This window comes from Podarcis liolepis (genome assembly GCF_965112155.1).
Source record: "Podarcis liolepis genome assembly, chromosome: Z".
Taxonomy (NCBI): domain Eukaryota; kingdom Metazoa; phylum Chordata; class Lepidosauria; order Squamata; family Lacertidae; genus Podarcis; species Podarcis liolepis.
The window spans coordinates 5,139,424-5,161,304 of record NC_139570.1 but is presented as its reverse complement, the minus strand read 5'-3'; the positions used below and the strand labels follow the sequence as shown (position 1 = coordinate 5,161,304).

Genomic DNA, 21,881 nt, shown 5'->3' with positions numbered 1-21,881 from the left:
TTCAAGAAGGCAGCAATATCGATCAAGAAAAAATTGAAGGTTTCAAACTTACTTTATTTATTTAACTTAAAAAATCTTGTATATGACTATTCATTTTTGTGTGTGTGTGTGTGTGATTTACAACTGTAGAAAATAAAACCATACAACAAAAATGTTTTTAAAAATAGAAACCAGACACCGGCTAGCTATTGTGGAAATAGGTATTCTTAATTGCCTGCATAAGCCTGGTGGAATGGAAAAGTTTTCAGAAGGCTTTTGGAAACTGGCACAGAAGCTGCCAGCAGACTCTCTGTTGGCAGAGTATTCCAACGGTACTTTGCTGAGGACACTATATAGCTGAGTTTCTTGCTGTTATCAAGTGAGCCTCACCAACTTGGTGAATATCCAGCGATGCTCCTGCTGATGACCTCTGCTCAGTCTGGAATATAAAGGTTCAGGCAGTTCCTGAGGGACCCTGGACCTAAGTGGTTCAGGGCTTTTGTAAATTAATACATCTCTACAAAACGGGGAGGAGAGGGAGCAAGAGAGAAACTAAGATCTTCTTGTTATTTTTTTCTCTCTTGCAAGTGTCCTAGTTTCAGAGTCATTTTGTCAGATTAATCCCAAGCAGAAATATTTGCTCCCCCCCCCCGCACCTTTAGCAAGCTCTGTGCAGAACCAAATTTTTGGCATGACATTTTGTGGTGGTGGGGAGGGGGAATTACTAGCTTTGAAGACAACCTCCAGCTTCTCCCTGCTGCTACGAAGTTTCCTGAAAGCTCGCTTCTTAGTGATATCAACTCTGCCATGCTTTGCTAAATTCCCTTGAAATAAAAGCTGGTTCTTATTTTTAAGAGCAGTTACCCAGCAACACAGCCTCATGCCCTCCCGGATTTATGTTGCCTTCCTCCTCCACAACTCCCTCCCCACCAAAAAACAACAACCCTGCTTTGTTCTGCTGTTAACTTTATGGGCTGCTTTTAAGTGGTGCATTCGGGTGAGTGTGTTAATGATCATTACCAACGACTGTCTGTTACCCTGTGAAGCGTTTCCTGGTGATTAAAGGGGGCATGCAAACAGACAATTGAACCATAGACCAGGCCAAAGGCCACAGCCTGAGGCTGACTACCTAATCCCATGGCCTGATTACTTCTGCAAAAGTCATTAAGGTTTTGACGGGCAAATAAAACAATGGACAAGTTCTGTGTCCTTCTTCCAGACCTGGAACAAATTGTCTATGTGGTTTGCAATTGATGTGGGCGCTTGCAGAACCGACTGCTCTTCCATACTAAAATGCAGCAGGGGGCACCCCTAGTATTTCATGGTGAGGCTAGGCTAGTCCTCTTTTTCCTTCCACTCCAGTTATCCTAGAAAAAGGATTTTTGTGGGGATGCCCCCTGGCTTATTACATACCCTCCAACATTTCACTGATGAAAATAGGGAGGTCCCATTCCATAATGATAATTTATATATATATACCCCCAACGTATTATTGGGTTGCCCCAGCACTCTGGGCAGCTTCCAACATATATTAAAACATCATTAAACATTTAAAAAATAAACTTCCCTATGCAGGATTGCCTTCAGATGGCTCGGGGGTTGGACAACTCTGTACCCTCCAATATTTCTCCAATGAAAATAGGGACATCCTAAGGAAAAGTGGGACATTCCAGGATCAAATAAGAAACCGAGTATGGCTTCTCTAAATCAGGGATGTCCCTGGAAAATAGGGACACTTGCAAGGTCTGTGATTAAATTCCTTCCATAGTAAGGATGAGCAAATGTGTGAATTTGTTTCCTGTCTGTTATTCCTCCCCTGCCTCATCTTAACTCAGTTTGCCACAATTCTGCATTAGTTGGTGATTATTAATTTTTAATTCCTTGGATTAAGCCATCGGTACGTTTCTCCTAATATAACTCTCTCACTTTTGTAAGTGATTTCCCCATAAATAAAGGAATTTATTTGCATGCTATTTTCACTTAACATACACATTCTTATCCATGTTTTGTCCCTGTTATACACTTTCGGCTGAATTACTGTGTTGAAAAATTTGAAAGAAGCATTAATTTCATGTGTTATTCTGGGAAGTGCAAATTAGGTAGGTTTGCATTAAAATTCAAACTGAGCTGATTTTCTCCTCATCCCTGATGAAAGCCTGCATGTTCAGCTCTGTTCATCCCATTTCTTTTCTGCGAGGCCTTTGGAACAGCAAGCCATGAGAGCAAACTGTTCGTATTTTCTCCTTGTCACAACCTGCTGTTTTGCAGCACAGTCTGGGGTGCTTAGATGTACAGCACTTATTCCACAGACAGTACTTACAGAGATGGTGACCTTGGGTTGTTGTCCCCCCCCCTCTTTTTTGTGGGCACCCTTGCTTTTAGTATCTATTTCTGTTATTCTTGTGTGAACTGCTTGGGGGACCTAGACTTAAAAATGGGAAACACATTTTTAAAACAACTTCATTTGCAAATTTCACTCAAGGCTGTGGACTTCACAACACAACATCTCACAGGCTATCGAACCTGCTGATTTTTATTTTTTGAAATCCGCAAGTTTAGAAATCAGCTGCCAATGGATATGCATGAGGCTAAGGTTTTGAAAAAAATTACTCCCCTGGTGGGCACCAAGTGTTTGAATTTTATAATGCCGCCTGCAGAGCAGATTTGTTTGGAGAAAGCTAGTTATGCCCATTCATTTCAATATGTCTGCTATGAGTAGGACAGATGAAAGAAAATGCTTCTTCATGTAGTTAAACTACAGCAAGCATCTACTATGTTCTTACAACTAGCAATTCTATAGATATAGGACCATGTGTTACCAGTGCTGAAATCACAACACTAGCTGCCAGTGAGCTAATGGGCCCAATTCAAAGTGGTAGAACCAGCGTATAAAGCCCTAATGGGCTTGGGACCTGAGTGCCTTTCCTGGTATCAACCATCTTGGACTACAATCAGCAGGTGAGGCCTTGGTGGTGGAGCCATGAATGGGGAATTTTTGCAATAAGGAAAGTGAAAGGAACATTCAAGGGGAAGTGTGGGATAGCCCTTTCTTTGATGCAACACCATCATGTGACATCTCCACAAACATATCAGATTGATCTGGAAATAGCCAACATTTGCCTAACTGCCCTGCCAATAACACAGGATGCAGTGAATGAACTTTATTACGGTCACAGACCTGGATTAAGAAAAGCATATAGATAAAATAGTAGTTGGGATTTTTTACCGATAATTGTTAGGGCAAATGAGGACAAGGAAACAGGCATAAAACATCCGAATAAAATACAAGATTAAACACAGATAATGGATGGATAAAAAACTAATAATTAAAACAGATAAGAGCTAAAAACCAACAAAGACACACAGTTAAAACAACTGTAAGAGCATAAGAACTAAAAGACTTGCAGATAAAACAACTATAAGAGGCTGCAGAGTAGAAGCCTCTTAAATAGAGCACACTCACAACGTTAAAAACTGCTGTGCAAATATGGTTAAAACAGACAATTAAAACAATATACAACACTAATTTTAGAAACAATGTACAACAATAAACTGTCCCAGGTAGTTGACTCAGAATCACCCATGGAACCGTGTTTGGGGCTTTTCATGCCGGACTATTTTGAGTTGGGCGATGGTCTGCGACTACAGATCTGTAGACAGAATCTGGCGACCATCCAGGTAATCTTCTGATCTTTGCCCAGCAGCAAAAGGTCAAATTTTTGCTTTTGCGGGAGGTCGGCGAGCCTCACCAGTAGGGGATCCATGATCTTACTATGTGGCTCTTTAGAAAAGGGACATCTAAAGAACAAGTGTTCTGGGCTTCCTATCTCTCCCAATGGACAGGTGCAAAGTCTCTGAGCATACAGGACCCTTCTAAAGGCTCCATCCAGGACCGGCGAGGGAAGAGCCGAGCTTCTGGCGAGTGTAAAGGCCCTTCTAGCATCCCTAGATACGAGAAAGAAGAGATATGCTGCCAGTGCGGCTATATCTCTCTCGATTTCTCTGATTCTGTAGTTGGGGCACCTTGTACAGTCCTGCTGTCTCTCGGTGTCTATGATTCTTTGCCTGATCGTAGCTTTTGCCTGGTCCAAACCCAGACTTAGAAGGGCTTAAGGGGCAAAACCCAATTTCCGGAGGTTGTTCAGGACTGCAGTCTGCCAGCCCGACTGGAATTGGTCACAGAGGATCAATGGGGCTATCCCTCGGGGGAGCAGGTTCAATGTCAGCCATTTGTAAATTGATGCTAGCCTCCACTCTCATCATCCCTGTTTCCAATCTAACCCATGCGTTTGAGACACATCTGGGGACTTGGAGGAGAGCTCTAAGAAGTCTGGATTGAACAGGATGCAGTGCAAGCAGGAATCTTGATACCCCAAAGGTCTAACCCGTAGCTTGGAATGTCCCTGACAATATTCTCTGAAACATTATTTGGTTTCATGGCAGGCTTCCAGGGGTTCCTCAGCATATGAGCTGACACGGAAGTATTTTCTGGAATGTAGAAGGCAGTGTTTGAATTATTAGGGGATGGGGTAAACCATGAGATCCCCCCACCCCACCCCACCCCACCCCAACATGCTCCCTCTCTTTGCGCCTTCTGGAACGAACTGTAAATTTGAATGCCAGTGAATGATGATCCGTCTTCTGAAAAAAAGTACCTTGGCCTATAGAGTCTAATAGCAATATGATGTGAGTAATGCTGGGTATCTGTGCAAATTGCTCATTGCTGTTCTGAATATAAAATGAGTAGCTCTGGCCATTAAAACCTGCATGATATCTTAGCCGTTACTGTATGTAATCTGCATGCAAAATATAGCCATGTATTCCACTAAAATGGTAGCAAAATAGAGAGGTTATATGTGGTATAGATGCCTTGTATTCAGTCTTTTCTCGAATACATTTTTAAGATATGTAAGCTACCTTTCTTAACACAGTATCCCTTCCTAGACAATGCTAGAAAGACTGGTGTAAGCATGGAAATATAGAAGTAAATGACTCCTATCCTCTTGTCTCCTCTTCCTCTGCCATCATAAGCCAGAGTACGTTAATTCTCGTCATTCTTTTCTTTTTCTCTCTACCAATGTTTTCCCCTCCCCTCCTCTCCCTGCTCCCATGTCCTTCTCTGCCCCTCCCTGTATCATTATAGAGTTGATTTGCTTCTCTAGATTTTTTTTCTTTGTTTTAATTTTATTTTTTCCCTTTCGTTCTAACTTAAGTTCATTTTGTTATGTGGTGACCGCAGTTATGGATGACGCTCCCCCCGGCACACAGGAATATATTATGTTACGGCAAGATTCCATCCAATCTACGGAATTAAAGAAAAAAGAATCCCCCTTTCGTGCTAAATGTCACGAAATCTTCTGCTGTCCTCTGAAGCAAGTGCACCTCAAAGAGAACACAGAACCTGAAGGTTTGTGCACCACGAGATCCATGTTCGTTTTCTTTTTCCCGGTTTTTAAATTTTTTATTTTCCTTTCCTTTGTTTTTGTTTCTTTCGGAGAGAGCGTGCCTGTCCTACGGATTGTGTCTTGTGTGTTCTTTGGCCTGTGTTTAATATAATGCAACTGGATGCAGCGATTTGCCTGGGGTTCATGTATCACCCTCTGCTACTTTGCTTGCTTGTTAATGTCTGATACGAGTCATGGGCCACTGTATAAAATATAATTCACTGATATAGGAAAACCTTTTGTGGGTGTGTGGGTGTGGGTGTGTATGTATGTATGTATATATGTATATATATATGTATATGTATATATATAAATATATATATATAATAGTTGACAATGCTTTAAAAATTACTGATCAAAACTTTTATTTCTGTCCATTTTCATCATTACACTTGCCTTTTGGCTGCCAAAACTTGCTTGCTTTTTCTAAAACAGCATCTTAACAGCTCCTTCTTCTCTCTCTTCACCTGAGAAGTTCTCCTCCACCTTAGTATTTCAAAGTTGCACTCAGCTGGGAATAAATATTAGATCGCACTTAAAGCTGGATTCTCTGACACTTTTACACTTCATAAAGCTTTTGCGCATTGCTGTCCAAAAAAAAAAAAAAAAAGGCTTATAAAAGCTTTAGTTTGGCAAAGCAGGATAAGTTGAATGTACTGCACGCCCGGTTGCATTTTGGAGAAGTTCTGTGCATGCAGTAGAGCTAATGTCTGAGTGGAATGTTTCCTTTTTATTTTCCAGAGATGGTAATCAGGTATGGGTGACCACTTGCTTGCTTGTTCCCCAGAAACTATTAATAAGGAAATGTGTCTTGTTAGCCTGTCAGTTTGGGGTATGAGCTTAAACATCCACCCTCTCCAGACAACCTAATTCTTGATTTTCTGTAATGCTGTTTTTATATGTTTTCCACTACTGCCTCAATTCCTATCTGGTAAGACTTTGCACGTTTTACATGAGCTTCTATATATGGTCCAATAGCAGATGTCTTTATAACAAAGAAAGAGTGCATTTCAGAGGTTATAAATATATAGGAATGGATCCTACTCTGACTGATACAGGTGTGATAAAATGAGGGTTTGTGCAACACAATTGCCATGTCACAACTGTCTGGTTTCTACAGTCACAATGTGTACACATGGGGCACATCAGTGTATGTGATGCTTCACAGTTACATCAGCAAAATGGAGTAAGTCTCTGCCCTCAGTGAGCTTACATACTGCTAGTGGTACTCCTCTTTCCATTATCAAGTTCTGTAGGTTTCCAGTATGCATGTGTGTCCCCAAAATAAACATAGTGGTGCTTCAAAGTTAACATGAACAAAACAGACAGGTGTCTGATTTCAAGGAGCTTACATATTCCTAATGGGCCTCATTGCATTATCCCATTCTATGGCCATACAACTATCCCATAGCCAAATAGGCCCATGAAGATTGCATATGTAACATGACAGTTTTTGCAGTTTTAAATGGAAAATATGATTGCCTGTTTTGTCAGAAGATAGGCTGCAATAAACACTTTCAAGAAGTCTGAGAGGCACGTGTGTTTTTCTTTTGCCTGCACCTATGTTTGTCTAGGATTGTTGCTGTTACCCACAAATGTAGATCTTTGCTTTACTAAATATTACAGAAACAACATCTATAGCTATGGAAAAGGAACAACAGTGAAATCTTTCTTTTCTTTTTGGTAGATTGTAGCTCAGTTTAATGCTTTCATTAGCATGGGCATGTGAGATAGGCAACTTCTGAGAGATTTAATTCATGCAGCTACATGTGTAATAAAAGTGGAACAGTTCCTGAATCTCTGAATTTTATTATCTTTCATGTCAAAGCAATGGCCTTTGGTTTTAGATTTAGATGTTCAAAAAACAACAATTGCTCTGCAAACAAACTGGCCAGAAGCTTCAAATGGCAGTGAGTTGTGGCTGGCAAGAGTTGGCAATTTCAAACAACATTTGGATTATTTTTGGGTTTCATTTGTATTCATGCATAGTTTCTTGCAAGGAGAAGCTTAGAAGTTCTAGAAAATTGTCCTTTACTAACGATTGTGTTGCTTGATTTTTTCCCCAAAAGAAAAAGTGATGCTACTGATGTCAGAGAGAAACATGCATTTTTTATAGAAATAACAGAATTGCTGAGTGTTTTAAGTTGAATTTTTAACAATAATTTGTTCATGAACATTCAGTTTGGTATTATCGCTCCTGGTTATAACTTATGTTTGTAGCAGTATTTGTATATTATTGCTACAAGTATGAAGCATCTATTTATAGAAGGCACTTTATAGAAGGGTCTTGATATACATGGGGTCATATCAGACAATACCCTTTTGCTGATCCTACCGTTATGAGGGTGGAGAACAAATGTCTGTCATCCCTGTCTGCCATCCTGATAATGCCATCCACTGGAGCAGAATGTTTGATTTTTGGTTCAGGTGTGAAAAATGCAAGTGGTGTAGGTCAAAATCATGTAGTCAATCTCCTGCTTGAAAAACAAAAAAAAAGCCTCCATCAGAGGTTTAATCACAGAATTTGGGGGTTCCAACCTTACTAGGTTTTGCTCACATAAGACTGCCTTGTTTAACTGAGTGCTTGCTAATCTCTCAATTGGAGGGACATGGGTGGCGCTGTGGGTTAAACCACAGAGCCTAGGACTTGCTGATTGGCGGTTCAAATCCCCATGACAGGGTGAGCTCCCGTTGCTCGGTCCCTGCTGCTGCCAACCTAGCAGTTTGAAAGCACGTCAAAGTGCAAGTAGATAAATAGGTACCGCTCCAGCGGGAAGGTAAATGCCGTTTCTGTGCACTGCTCTGGTTTGCCAGAAGTGGCTTAGTCATGCTGGCCACATGACCCGGAAGCTGTACGCCGGCTCCCTCGGCCAGTAAAGCGAAATGAGCACCACAACCCCAGAGTCGGCCACGACTGGACCTAATGGTCAGGGGTCCCTTTACCTTTACCTAATCTCTCAACTGCTCATGTATTGTCATTCTTTAAAAGAAAAGAAAGCCTGACTCATTATATGCAAAAAATATGAATATTATTCATGTAATATGTATAAAGGTGAAGTCCCACACTGTGCTGTATTTCTTCAGCATAATATTTATATTAATACATGCATATTTTAATACAGTTATATACACTGCTTTATGTATCTGTTTAAGTGCTTGTTGCATTGGAAAACCTGGAATAAAAATGTGTACACTGCATTTAATAATGCATATAATCAAACATATTATGTGCAAGCACTCTCACTATGTTTAATGGAACTGGGATGGGGGTAGAACCGTGCATTTTGTTGGGATTAAGGAGTGGAGTGAGGAATCCATTTGGATAAACTCAACATTGGGATTATGAGAAAATTCCACCCCCTTCTTACACATATTGAATTTCTATGTGCATTGGCTTTTGTCCTGGGACGCATTTGCAGGGAGGAACAGCACATGCTCCCTTCCCTCCATGTGATGGGTCAGATTGGTGAAGAGGCATCACCAAGTGGCCTTCTTGTTCCTTAACAAATGTAATTAGCACATGACAATATTAATCTCTTTTCCTTGGGATATTTATAGAATTGAGCTCGAGATGGGCAGCTACCAGATGCAAATGCCGCTCTCCCCCCCCCCCCCCGGAATTCCAACAATTTTCTCTTCTTCATAAAAAGCTTCTTCCACCACCCCCACCCCACGCCCTGGAAGCATTTCATTTAGCATGGTAGTTCCGTTGCTCCATTTCAGTGACATATTTTAATCATTAAGCCGTTCTTCCAGAAAACATTGTAGAACCAAAGAGACCAGACGGTCTGCCTCATTCTAATGCACATACCTAATAGCAAAAGACAAATGTCTTTTTCTCCTTCTGAGGATATATGTTTCCATTCACAAAGAGGCATCCAGGCACGAGATAAGAAAAGGCAATGTGATGTTATCTAATCCATAAATGTTGAGAGGGTGTCAGTTCCTGTACAGATGGAAACAAGAATGCTGACTTATGCCAACTGCATGAATATTGCACTTTAAAAAAAGAATGCTGTTTAGTGTGAAGATATGTACTCATGATTACTTGCCACATTTTAATTCTTCTCTAACAATCTGGGAATATGTTAGTTGGGTGCCTCTTCCAGCATTTCTCGTCATAATTCATGCCATAATTCAGTTCAACTCATAGGATTCAAAAGTATATGAGTCGTCTTTAAGATTTTGCTTGTACAGGGACAGCATGCTAGAAGGATCTAGGCTACATGTAATGATGTAGACCAAGGCACTTCTTCACACAAGGCATAGTTCAACTACAGAATTTGCTTCTTCAAGAGGCAATGATGGCCAGCAACTTGGTTGTCTTTAAAAGAGGGTTGGACAAATTCATGGAAGAGAAGGCTGTGCATGACTCCTAGCCACAATGGCTATGTTCTACCTCAGGCTTCCTCAATCTCGGCCCTCCAGACGTTTTTGGCCTACAACTCCCATGATCCCTAGCTATCAGGACCAGTGGTGAGGGATGATGGGAATTGTAGTCTCAAAACATCTGGAGGGCTGAGGTTGAGGAAGCCTGTTCTACCTCAGTGGTCAAAGGCAGAGGATAGTGTTATTGTGCTCAGGTGCTGTTTGAGGCTTTCCCATTGGGGCATCTGGTTGTGATAACAAGGTGCAAGGCTAGATGGGCCATTGTCCTGGTCCAGCAGAGTTATTCTTATGTGCTTTTGTTCATATCAACTTAATCTAAAGTTTGTCTCCAACATTAGTTCTACTCTGAGCTGGTCCATGGAAATTAATAGAAATGGCTTACTTAGGTCCATTAATTTCAAAGGGTCTACTCTGAGTAGAACTTAGTTGGACACAACCCTAAGTTTATATCAGCCTGTCCTAACCTTTGGCTTATTTGGCTATGTTTGAAGCAAGAGGAAGATCAAGAAAGTAGTAGGGCCCTTGTGTGGAGAAGATAGAGAAATGCTGTTGGATGACATAGAGAAGACAGAACTGCTCAACAACTACTTTGCATGACTGGCAGTGACTCTTTAGGATTTCAAACATAGGTCTTTCCCAACCCTATCTGAAGATGCCGAAGACTGGACCTGAGACCTTTTGCATACAAGGAAGATGCTTTAGCCCCGAGCTATGCTCTGTCTCCTAAGGTGGGCCTTGGCCAATATCTTAGCCATCTAACTCCATTGCAACCAACCTTGGTTACCTCAGAAGCCCCCACAGAAGAAGTTGCAGAAAGGTCCATATGGTTGCTTGAGATTCCCCAGAGGCTTTTGCACATTCTCCATTACAGCCAGGCAAAAGCACAGAACATATGTATCACTCCACTCAAGCAGGGAATCTGGTTCTCGCGGCAGGAAGGCCATCTGAGAGGCATGCTGCAGCTATTTGTTCTCCTAAATAGTTTAAACATAAGCTGCTGCTATCTTTCCAAAACAGGGTTACGTAAAGAGAAGCCTGTTTCTGCAAAAACCTAATTTGTGTTAGTACATTTAGAGCAGTGAGGCTATAATGAGGTTGTGTGCGTGTTTCTCCCTTAAACACACACACACAAACACACCCCACCACCACTCATTGGTTAGCTGCCGTCATAGATAGTTTGGCGCATTGCCCATACCTCTGGTTTTGATGCGATTCCCCACCCACCCCTTCCCCTCCTTCCCTCCCTCTGCAACAGTCTGCCTCCCTCAGGGCACACATAACCTTTTTAAACAAGAAAGTAGAGGAGCATGGCCAAGTCAGTGCATGAGAGAGGCTGGTAATGAAGGATGGCAGCCCTCAATGAGAAACACAGAAGTATGATGGGTTAGAGCAATGTTTCCCAAACTTAGTCTGAAAACAGCTGGAGACCCAAGGCTGGGAAACACCGGGCTAGAGAATGATAAGGGTGCTAGGCAGAGAAGAGCCAGTGCATTGTGTGGGTGGGTGATCTAAGTTAGCCATGCCCATTCATTTCAATGTGTCTGCTCTGAGCAGGATAGCTAAAAGGGAGTACTTCTTCACACAATGCAGAGTTACATCATGGAACTAATTCCCACTGGAGGCAGTGAAGGCTACCAACTTGGATGGCTTTTAAAGAGAACTGGGCAAATTGGTGGGGGATCGAGGCTACTAATGGCTACTCGACATGATGACTATGATCTGCCTCCACAGTTTGAGGCAGCAATGCTTATGAACCCCATTTGCTGGAAACCATGGGAGTGGAGAGTGCTGAGGTGCTGCTTGAATATTTTGCCCAAGCAAAATATTGGCCATTGTGAGAACAGGATGCCAGACTAGGTGGGCCACTGGCCTGATCCAGTGGGGTCTTCTTTGCTACTTAATGTTCATTTGCCTTTGACTAGCAATAGAAGAATCTGTACAAAAGTGCATTATTTTAGGCAAACTTGCCTAAACTATAAAATGTGTATATTGGGGGTGGGGTGGGGGTGGATCACACTAAAATGCTGATGAATTCTCAGGAAGACTTAGAAGAAGCCCCACCACCACTACAAATAGATGTGAAGATGAGAAGTGAACTTGAAAGAAATATGAGGAACTGAGAGGAATCAAAATTGAAAGTTTTGTTTCTCCCCCATGTGCTGTTTGTTAAAAATTAAGCCTCTGTATATGACCTCCCTATTTCTTGTCTGGGATGTCCTGGAATGAAGCATTCCAGCACCCATCCTTCTCCCCCCAGTTAGGCTTAACTCACTTCAGCTGCCAGATATTAGCAGCAAACAATTCACTTCCCTCCTTTGCAGCACATATAGCTCCAGGTCCAACAATTTGCAAAGGTACATAAACAAATAAGTTACATAACCCCCAGCTCCATCCCACAAGTGCATAAATTTATGAACGGCAGATTACAAATCCATGAATGCCAAATAGCTCCTTATACCTGCAGACAAAAGAAGTGGTAAAAAAATTACCCAAATGCCCAATTTTGCTAGTTGCACCAAAGAATTTCCAGTTCAAAAGAATGGAAGGATTACACCGCTTCCCCCAAAAAGATGCAGTCACTGGTCAGTAGCCTACCTGGGACAACATCTGAAGCTATTATCTGAGATTAGATGGTTGTTGTTGTTGTTGTTGTTAAGAACTTAAACCTCAACCTTTGCCAACCCAGTGCCCTCCACCTGTTTTGTACTGTGCCTAATAGCTGCAGCCAGTTTCTCCCTCCCACTTTATTGGCTTACTACATTTGTGGATAAGACGATGCTGTCCTCCACCTCCTGCGAAGGTTGGAAGCTTGCAGCCTTCAACATGTTGATGAACTACATACTTTCATAGTCTCCGGCCACTGACATGCTTCCTGGTGGGAGTTGGAGTCCAATGACATCCAAGAAGCTCCTTTCCTCCCCTACAAGTCATGTGAAATGGCATTGAAAGGCTAAGAACAACTCATAACCAACAAGCCTTTATCCATTATGAACAGCATTGTAGGCAGCATGAAGCTTTCAATGACAGTCGGCCACAATGGCCATGTTGGACCTCCACAGTCAGAGGCTTCTGAATACCTGCTGCTGGAAACCACAGGAGGGAGAGTGCTGTTGCACACAGGTCACGCTTGCAGGCTTCCCTTAGAAATACAGTTCGCTAATGTGGTCTAGATGGGCCTTTGGGCTAATCCAGCAGCTAGGCTGTTTGCATGTTCTTAAACTGAATAATTTAAATGTTACCATAAAGGGAAGGAGAAAAAAACAGAAATTGTGGTGATGGTGATGATGAAGAACCTATTTTCCCACTGACTGATTTGTCATGTCCCTGGAAGACACAGAGGAAGAGGAGGTGCTAAGCTAAAGGCCCATTACTTGGTACAGCTAAAGTCATGTTTTTTCAGTTGAGACTACAGGAACCCTGTCGTTGCAAATCATTTGCTCCAAGGCTCCTACTTCCATGGCATTGTCTCTACATGGAATACATTTTCCAGGGCCATGCTGATTGCTAATGAAGAGCATGGGAGGTTTTTTATTAAAAAAAGGCTTGGAAGCTGGTGTATACACAATGACAAGAAAAGTCATGAGTCATGCTTGAAGAGACTGATTAACTACTCATGACAAGGCTTCCGATGAGCAAGCTTAGGACAGAATGACATCAAATGTGGTTGATGGACTTCAGGTAACTCACCTGCCCTATTTGAAACTTAGCTTGGGATAGCTATCAAGTACTTTCTGTGTTTTAAACAGGAGGGTTTATTTCCCCTTACACAATAACAATTTTATGCATTTTTTTTAAAAAAAGATATTTATTCACCTTTCATCAGATTATTTCAGAGCTGGATACAAAACGTGTGAAAGCTATTGAGATAAAACTATTCACACTAGATATATTAATAGCATTATGGACACGGGGGTGCTGTGCTTTAAACCACTGAGCCTCTTGGGCTTGCTGATCGGAAGGTTGGCGGTTCGAATCCCTGTGACGGGGTGAGCTCCTGTTGCTATGTCCCAGCTCCTGCCTACTCAACAGTTTGAAAGCATGCCAGTGCAAGTAGATAAATAGGTACCACAGCAACAGGAAGGTAAATGCTGTTTCCGTGCACTTTGGCTTCTGTCACGGTGTCCCGTTGTGCCAGAAGTGGTTTAGTCATGCTGGCCACATGACCCAGAAAGCTGTCTGTGGACAATCGTTGGCTCCCTTGGCCTGAAAGCAAGATGAGCACCACAACCCCATAGTCGCCTTTGACTGGACTTAACTGTCCAGGGGTCCTTTATCTATCCATAGCATAGCATAGCAAGCTGCCATTGGTCTGTGTAGCTCAGTGTTGTCTATAGCAGGGGTTCCTAAACTGTTCACAAGCTTCATTCACGTGGACTACATCATGTTTGTAAGGAACAGTAACTAAATAGCAGGCACAGTGGCTGCTCTATTATTCTTAGTACCCAGCAGCCTGCCTAGAAAGAGAGTGGGATGTACGGGAAGTGACAAGCAGAGGAGGCACTTGAAAGGAGTGGAGAGGATTAGCAGTGAAGTTAATGGGAGGCGAGAATTAATTAAATCTTGATTCAACTCAAAATCATGCAGCATCCAACACAGCACATTGCAATTGTTACAACATCATTATTATTTTAAAAAACCATTAAGTGGTCCTCAGCAACTTTCAAGTGGTTCATTGGGTAGGGGGGAGGGAGGGAATCATAGGTCTACCAGGACTGGCAGTGGCTCTCTAGGAAATGCAGACAGGGGTCACACCCAAGCCTACCTGGAGATGCTAGGGACTGGACCTGGGACTTCATTCACACAAAGCAGATGTGCCACACCAGGAGTGGGGAATCTTAGACATTGGGACCTTGGGGAATCTTAGACATTGGGCCCTCAAGCCCTCTATCTGGCCCTTGGAATTTTCCCTAGGCCCCATCCCCTTTCCTCAGAACACTCCCCCCAGCATGGGGACTACTTTGCACCCCAAATATTTTTGGCTGTCCTTGAACTCCCACATTGCCTCTGGTTCACCTGGATGGAGAATAGAGAGAGGTCATAGGTCTACCTATGTGCAGAAATTGTACAGAAAATACCCTACTGTACAAAGGTAAAATCTGCATTCAACACTCACTTTTGTCTCTGACCCCGCCCACTACTGGCATGTAATCCATGGAAGGGTGCCCAGGTGGGAATGTGCCACTCAGAGTGCATAAAGTGTCCTCACTCCTGATTTCTGCCACTGAGCTTGTCCCAACCCACCAGGCCAAGTGACCTGAGTGATTCCCCTGGTTGCACTCCTGCTGCGTCAAAATCCACCTGCTGATGAAGCTGAATCCATTAGGTGATGAAAAATTAAACAGCGTTGCCCACTTCAATATCCCTGTAAAGTGTAGCTTGATTATGCAGATGTATTGCTAATCCTTAACTGCATTATAAGTAGATGTTATTTTCCAGGAATGGTCTTTCTCTAAAAGTGAGCACCTTCCATTTCACCATGATAATGCTGAAGGCCACATCACTGGGTGGGCTGTAAGTAACCAACTAAGTCAGGGGTGGTGAATCCTTTTCACCCCAAGGGCCACAATCCAGGGTGGTCAAGGTCAAAGGCAAAAGTGGGCAGAGCAACAAATGTAAGTGTTTCCTTTGTGCACTTGGCTGGTTTCCACACACACACACCTCTATCCTCTATCCAGGCGAGCAAGAGGCATTATCAGAGTTCTCAGGTGGTGTGGATGTGTGCAAAGTAGGGCAACCTTCACACCAGACTTTCAAAGCACTATCGCAACCACATTAAAGAATTATGGCTTTCCCCAAAGAATCCAGTGACTGCAATTTGTATAGGGGTGCTGTGAGTTGTTAGGAGGACCCCTATTCCTCTCAGCCACAATTCTCAGAGTTCCCAGGGAAGAGGGACTGATGGTTAAACCATTCTGGGAATTGTGAATATGTCCTAGTACTGATGAGGGATGTGGCCTGCAGAGCGGTCATGTAGCTAGAAAGGGTGTGTTGCCGAGAGAGAGTTCGGAAGGCCAGATGGAGAGGCCTTGGGGTCAAAAGTTCCTCCTCCATGTACTCAGCTGTAGAGTCATGCATGGCCAGTGGGCTAACCCTGAGTGCTAGCTTTCTTTTTCCTCCCCCCCCCCCCACCTCCCACAACTAAATTAAGACTGACATATTCATATAGTGAAGGAAAACTGGAGCTTGGTTCAGACCTATTTATACAGAGCAACAAAACCTTAGGTAGCAGATGTATTTCACCACTGATACAAACACAAACATCAGCAATGACACTAAAATGCAGCCATCCTAGGGTTGGATTCATCCTGGTATGGATCAGGGATGGAGGTCAATAGCTGGAAGAATTATTGCAGAATCTGTGGCACAATGAGTTTCCAATACCACAATTGATGCATTGGATTCCTCTGTTGCACAACATTACAACTCACCCATCTACTAGCACAAGAGCCCTTCAGCTAGCAGACAGAGAACATTGGATACAGCCTGATTATTGTTGCATCTCTGTCCCACAAACCTGCAACGGACCCCAGGGCAGTGTACTTAGGGGTTCCCACTGGACTCCCATCCACGCACTGATGAGATCAAGAACATCTTAGCTTCAGCAAGGATACTCCAATCTATGCCTTTGGACTGTGCTGTGTGGATATAGCACATGCATCCATTATATGTCTCCCATGGGTGCTGTGTGCATCCGAAAAAGCTGCACATAGGGCACTCCCATCTTTGGATGTCAGGCACAGAGTTTCTAGGAATGGGAAGAGAAGGGAAAAGTCAACCTCGCTGAATGGAGAACAATTCCAACTTACAAAGGGGAGGAAGAAGAAAATAAGCTCTCAGCTTTGAGTAACCCAGTGCCATATGCTGGTGTTCTGCACTTGGAACACAAATTGGTGGATACAAATGGCCAAGCAATGCCAGAAGCAACAGATGAGCAATTCTGACTGAACCCAGCCCAAGATCATGGCATCACTAACACTACTACAGTGGAGGGGAGAGATATTCAAATGGTACATAGGAGCAAGGAGGAGAGAATCATAAAACCATAGAATTGTAGAGTTGGAAGGGACCCTCTGCAATGCAGGAATCTCAGCTAAAGCCTCCACGACAGATCTCTGTCTAAAAACCTCCAAGGAAGGAGAAGATTCCACCACCTTCCCAGGTTCCACTGTCAAACAGCTTCCTGATGTTTAGTCAGAATCTCCTTTCTTCTAACTCGAAGCCGCTGGTTTGGGTCCTACCCTCTGGAGCAGGAGAAAACAAGCTTACAACATCTTCCATTGGCCTGCATGACATTTTTTTTGTCCATTTCTTCATGGGCAACTTTCCAGGAGCCACATACTAGTGGTGGGCTGGGGCCATTGCAAAAGTGGGCAGGGCTATGGATTTAACTCTTACCTTCTCACCATAGGTTGCGGTCCAGCCACACAAAAGGCAGTTTTCCCATGTGCATGCACCTCATCCTCATTCCAGGCAAGCAAGAGGCACTGTCCCAGTTCAAGGACACATTCCAGCACCCCCCCAAAAAAAAAAACTCAAGGAGGATGTGCCCAGTGGAAGGAACTGTGGTCCATAGGTCACATTTGCTCTCCCAGCTGGAAGTTTCACAGACCTAGGATCACCTCTGCATGCAGCCTCTTACCAGTCTTAGACTGGAGATGAGGAACTGGATTCAGTTGGTGGTCCAGATCCTTCTCTCCTCCAGCTGCATTGCCTCTCCGGCCCACCAGATCATAACCATAGGATGGATTATGGGGGTTGAATATAGCCCTAGAATCTTCCAACACTCAGCTCCTAATTAGACCCAACAACCTGGAGGTTCACCCTCCCCCTGCCCCACAGCCTATTTCAAGAATACATTTGCTTGTATCCTGCTTTCTTCTCTGTATTGAGACGCTCATAATCTAACATCCTTCCCCCCCCCTTCCCCGGCTGAAATCATCCTCCCAGTCAAAAGGTGTTTTCTTTTTATCAGTCTTTGATAGAAACAGTTTAGTTGTACACACATTTCTTCTAAAGTGTGAAACGTTAGTGTGAGCCCGCCAGCATGCAGAGAGATAACCCAGAGGAGAAAATGTGTGAAAAATGTTGCGTTGTGTTCCCCCCTCCACACACACATACACCACAGAATGCTTTCTTATTAAAAGCTAGTCCTCTGCACCCCCATCAAACAGAAATATTTAGATCAACCAAGAGGATGGCTAGAACTGTCAGATTAATCAATAAATAGGGATGCCCATTCTTTGATTCCTTCACCCTGAGCATCAGCCTTGTATTGTCGTAGGTTGAAGTTGTGATCCTTTGGATGTTGCTTGACTTGTTCTCCCATAATCTCTGAACATTGATCATACTAGCTTGGGCTGATTGGAGTTGGTATCCAACACCGTCTGAAGGGCCACATCATCCCATCCCAAATAGTATGTCTTCATCATTCCACAGAAGGGGTGCACTTAATTTTTTAATTTAAAAAAAACAAACACAAACTTGGGGGGGGGGGGAATGGAGAGAAACTGAAATCAACAGATTATTCTATCCATAGTCACAGGTGAATGAACGTAAGTACCAAAGACCCTGCCATATTAGGCCAATCATCCATCTAGCACAGATTCCTGTTTTCCCAGGATGCTGGACCAACCAATGGCCTCTGGGAAACTGGCAGGCATGTTTTTATAGCCTCTTCTCTGCTTGCTGCATTAATTTACTCTGCATGATAATGCTGTTGGAGACTCTAGTACCAGGAAGAGTTGGGCCTCTGTGCAGCAGCCCCACACGGTGAGTTGCTGAAACTGCAATGCAGAACATTTTCTGGGTAGTGAAATATCCTTTGGCTCTACCCTAGCCCCACCCACCCAGGCTGGCCATTGGGCTCTCCTGGACAGGAAAAGCTATAAAGGGCGAGAGTCTGCATGAGCCACATTAGTCTCCGTCTTCCTGACTCTGGTGTGTTCCTTGGCTCTGACTCTTGGCTTTGTTCTTCGGCAGCCAACCTCATGGCTGAGTTTCCATCTCACCTCTGCCTCAGTCTTGGCTGCTGCACTTCACTGAGTTTCTTAGCATGTTCACTTAGGGATGTAGTGCATCTAGCTGAGTATTGCCACTGCACAGATGGCAGTGCCAAACCCCTTTAGGATTACAAGTAGGGGGCATCTCCTGGCCCTGCAAGGAGATTGGAAGGGATTGAATTTGGGGCTTTCATCATGCAATACAAATACTCTGTCGCTGAGCTGAGGCCCTTCCCTGCGAATTATTCCTCCTCCTCCTCCTCCTTCTTCTTCTTCTGTCATAGCCTGCTTTGTCACCATTTAAGGCAGGGCTAAGGAGCATGTGGCTCTCCAGATGTGCAGAACTACAACTACAAACTGGCCATGCTGATGGGGTTTGTGGAAGTGGGTATCCAATAACATCCAGAGAGGAAAAAGTTCCCCATCCATTATCTAGGGCAGTTTCCCAAACCTGGGTCTCCAGCAGTTTTTGGACTACAAAATGCCAAACTCTGCTCCAAGACATGAACCTTTGTCCCATTCCACAAAGGGCAGTAAAAATACTTGAGCTGGCCCCATGAACCTCATCTCAGGACGTCGTTGAGCCTGTTTTTCCTTTTTAGAAGTAGCAGCATCACCACAGAACTGCATTTTTTAAAAAAGCAACACTCCGAGAAACAACAAGGCTATCAATAGCTGTTTGTCATGACGGCTATATACTACCCCCAGGACCAGAGGCAGCCTGACTGTGAATATCAACTGCAGAGGACAAGTAGGGAAAGGACTGTTGTGCTCAGGTTCCCATAGATATATCTGGTTGGCCCCTGTGAGGACAGGATGCTAGACTCCTGTCCAGTCTGATCCAGCAGGGCTCTTCGCATATTCTGAAACTCTTTTCACTGGCTAGTTCCTGCAGTGTGTGCTGGACGAGTGTTAGCTCAGAACACCAAGGAAGAGGACACCTCAGTCAGCAAATAGCTGAATTCTTTTCAACTGAGAAATGATTTATATTTGCAGGATACGTGACCTGCGCTGTACTTTTGCTCTTTCCAAATATATATATACTGCCAGGAAAGGGGAGGGTGCCATGATTGTTCCACAATATGAAAGGCCAGGTCTGATGTTCTTTGATTAATTATAAGCACAGACCAAGGTAGCTAAATCATTTCTGGAATGGTGAATGCACTGAGATTTCAAGCCAAACTACCAAGTTCCTTCTCATTGTGGTCTGAATGCCAAGAGCATACATTGTCCTCATTTCCACACATCTTATTTTAAGTATTTTAAATATCATTTTCTGTCATGCAGTTATTTTCTTGCTGGTGTCAGTGATCTCATGACTTGCATGGAGCCTTTGGAATTCAAAGTCAGGCCTTTTCTTTTGCTAAGTTTCAAATGATTGAAATGGACAGCAGAAGCTTATAAAATTAGGTATGGTGTGGAGAAAATAGACAGACCCCCCCCCCCCCACACACACATAGGTCAGAACTTTAGATACTGCATTGGTTGGTTGGCCGTAGAATTTTTGAGTCCCATCTACACTACACATTTAAAGCAGTATCATACCACTTCAAACAGTCATGGCTTCCCCTAAAGAACTCTGAGAGCTGTTGTTTGTTTTGTGTGCTGAGAGTTGTTAGGAGACCCTTATTTCCCTCTTAGAGCTACATTTCCCAGAATGGTTTAACAGTTAATCAGTCTTCCCAGGGAATTCTGTGAATTATAGCTCTGCATGCAAGGCATAAAGGGTGGGGTGAGCTAGTATCAAGCATGATGCCTGCAAATCATCTCAATATCCTTGTAGAAATCCACTGTGCGTAAGACAGTTTGCTCTTCCTGCTCGGTTCCTGTTTGTGATGGCCCAGTGTTTCCTACACACCCTTAAACATGCCTCACATTTCATTGGAGGCCAGGACTGGACACTCATCCTCCTTTCCCTCTATTCTGAGGGAGATGCAGAGAGCTTCTGTCTGCAAGTGGGTAAGCTGTTAGCATGGATGGTGGAGGGCAAGTGGATGAGAGCATAAGACAAGCCCTGCTGGATCAGCGAATGGCCCATCAAGTCCAGCATCCTGTTCTCACAGCAGTCAGCCAGATACTTGTGGGAAGTCTACAATCTGGACATGATTGCAACAGGGCTCTCCCCTCCTGCAGTTTCCAGCAGCTGGTATTCAAAGGCACAGTGCCTCTGACAGAACAGGTTAAACACAGACATCATATGTGCACCATTTTGTGTACCTCTCTTCTTCTTTTCAATGTGGCAGCCATTTTGTTTAATGCTCTATGGCAGCCATTTTGTGACACATCCATGGCACTTTCTCAGAATTCTGAACATGTCCACTATCCCTAAAAAGCTTGGTGACTCCTACTTTAATCAGTTATGGCTTCCCCCAAAGAATCCTGGGAAGTGTAGCTTGCTAAAGGTGCTGTGAATCATTAACGTCACAGAGCTACAATTCCCAGAGTTCCCTGTGAAGAAGGATTAATACAATTCCCAGAGTTCCCTGTGAAGAAGGTTAAACCATTTTGGAAATTGCAGCTCTGTGAGGGGAATAAGTATACTATATATTAATGACTCTCAACACCCTTAACAGACTACAACTCTCAAGATTCTTTGGAAGAAGCTGGACCTTTTACAGTGGTTATCATTACATGCATGTTTTAAATGTGGCCCAAATGGACTTTTGGTTCAATCCAGCAGGGTTCTTCTTGCATCCCTATTGTGAGATTTCTTCCTACTACTCCTTCGGTAGGGAAAGCAACCATAATCACAGGCCTGATATCTCATGCAACCAAATGCAGCCAGGAATAATTTCATGACTGCTTCGTGGCTGTCTTGTTTCATTTCCATGAAGAAGAAAAAGACTGAAGGGCATTTTTGAAATCCTGCACCCTCCCTTTCACCATTTGTCCGTCAGAGGGATCCTTCCCACCTAGAACAACTTTTAAAGGTGCCTTTTTAAAGACCACTTTGAGATGTCGAGTGTTTAAAGATAGATGTGTGCCAGGCCAAAATAAAATAAAAATATTCTCCCCCTTTATCACTTGTCATTGTTTAAGGTCAGTTTGTTTCCAGGCAAAGCACACGAAG

The 21,881-nt window shown here is 43.4% G+C and overlaps 1 protein-coding gene across 7 annotated transcripts in view; it reads left to right on the top strand.

Moving 5' to 3' along the window:
* FGF13 (fibroblast growth factor 13) overlaps positions 1–21,881 on the top strand; it is a 235,833-nt gene that overhangs the window by 120,610 nt on the left and 93,342 nt on the right. For 3 of the 7 annotated variants that reach the window (XM_083486599.1, XM_083486598.1, XM_083486601.1), the window contains one exon: positions 5,219–5,386. The exons of 1 other annotated variant lie outside the window; for it this stretch is intronic. In XM_083486599.1, the coding sequence (XP_083342725.1) occupies positions 5,219–5,386 (168 nt within the window). Of the gene's footprint in view, positions 1–5,122; positions 5,387–21,881 lie in introns of all 7 variants that reach the window. 3 more of the 7 variants (XM_083486596.1, XM_083486602.1, XM_083486597.1) reach the window with 1 other exon arrangement.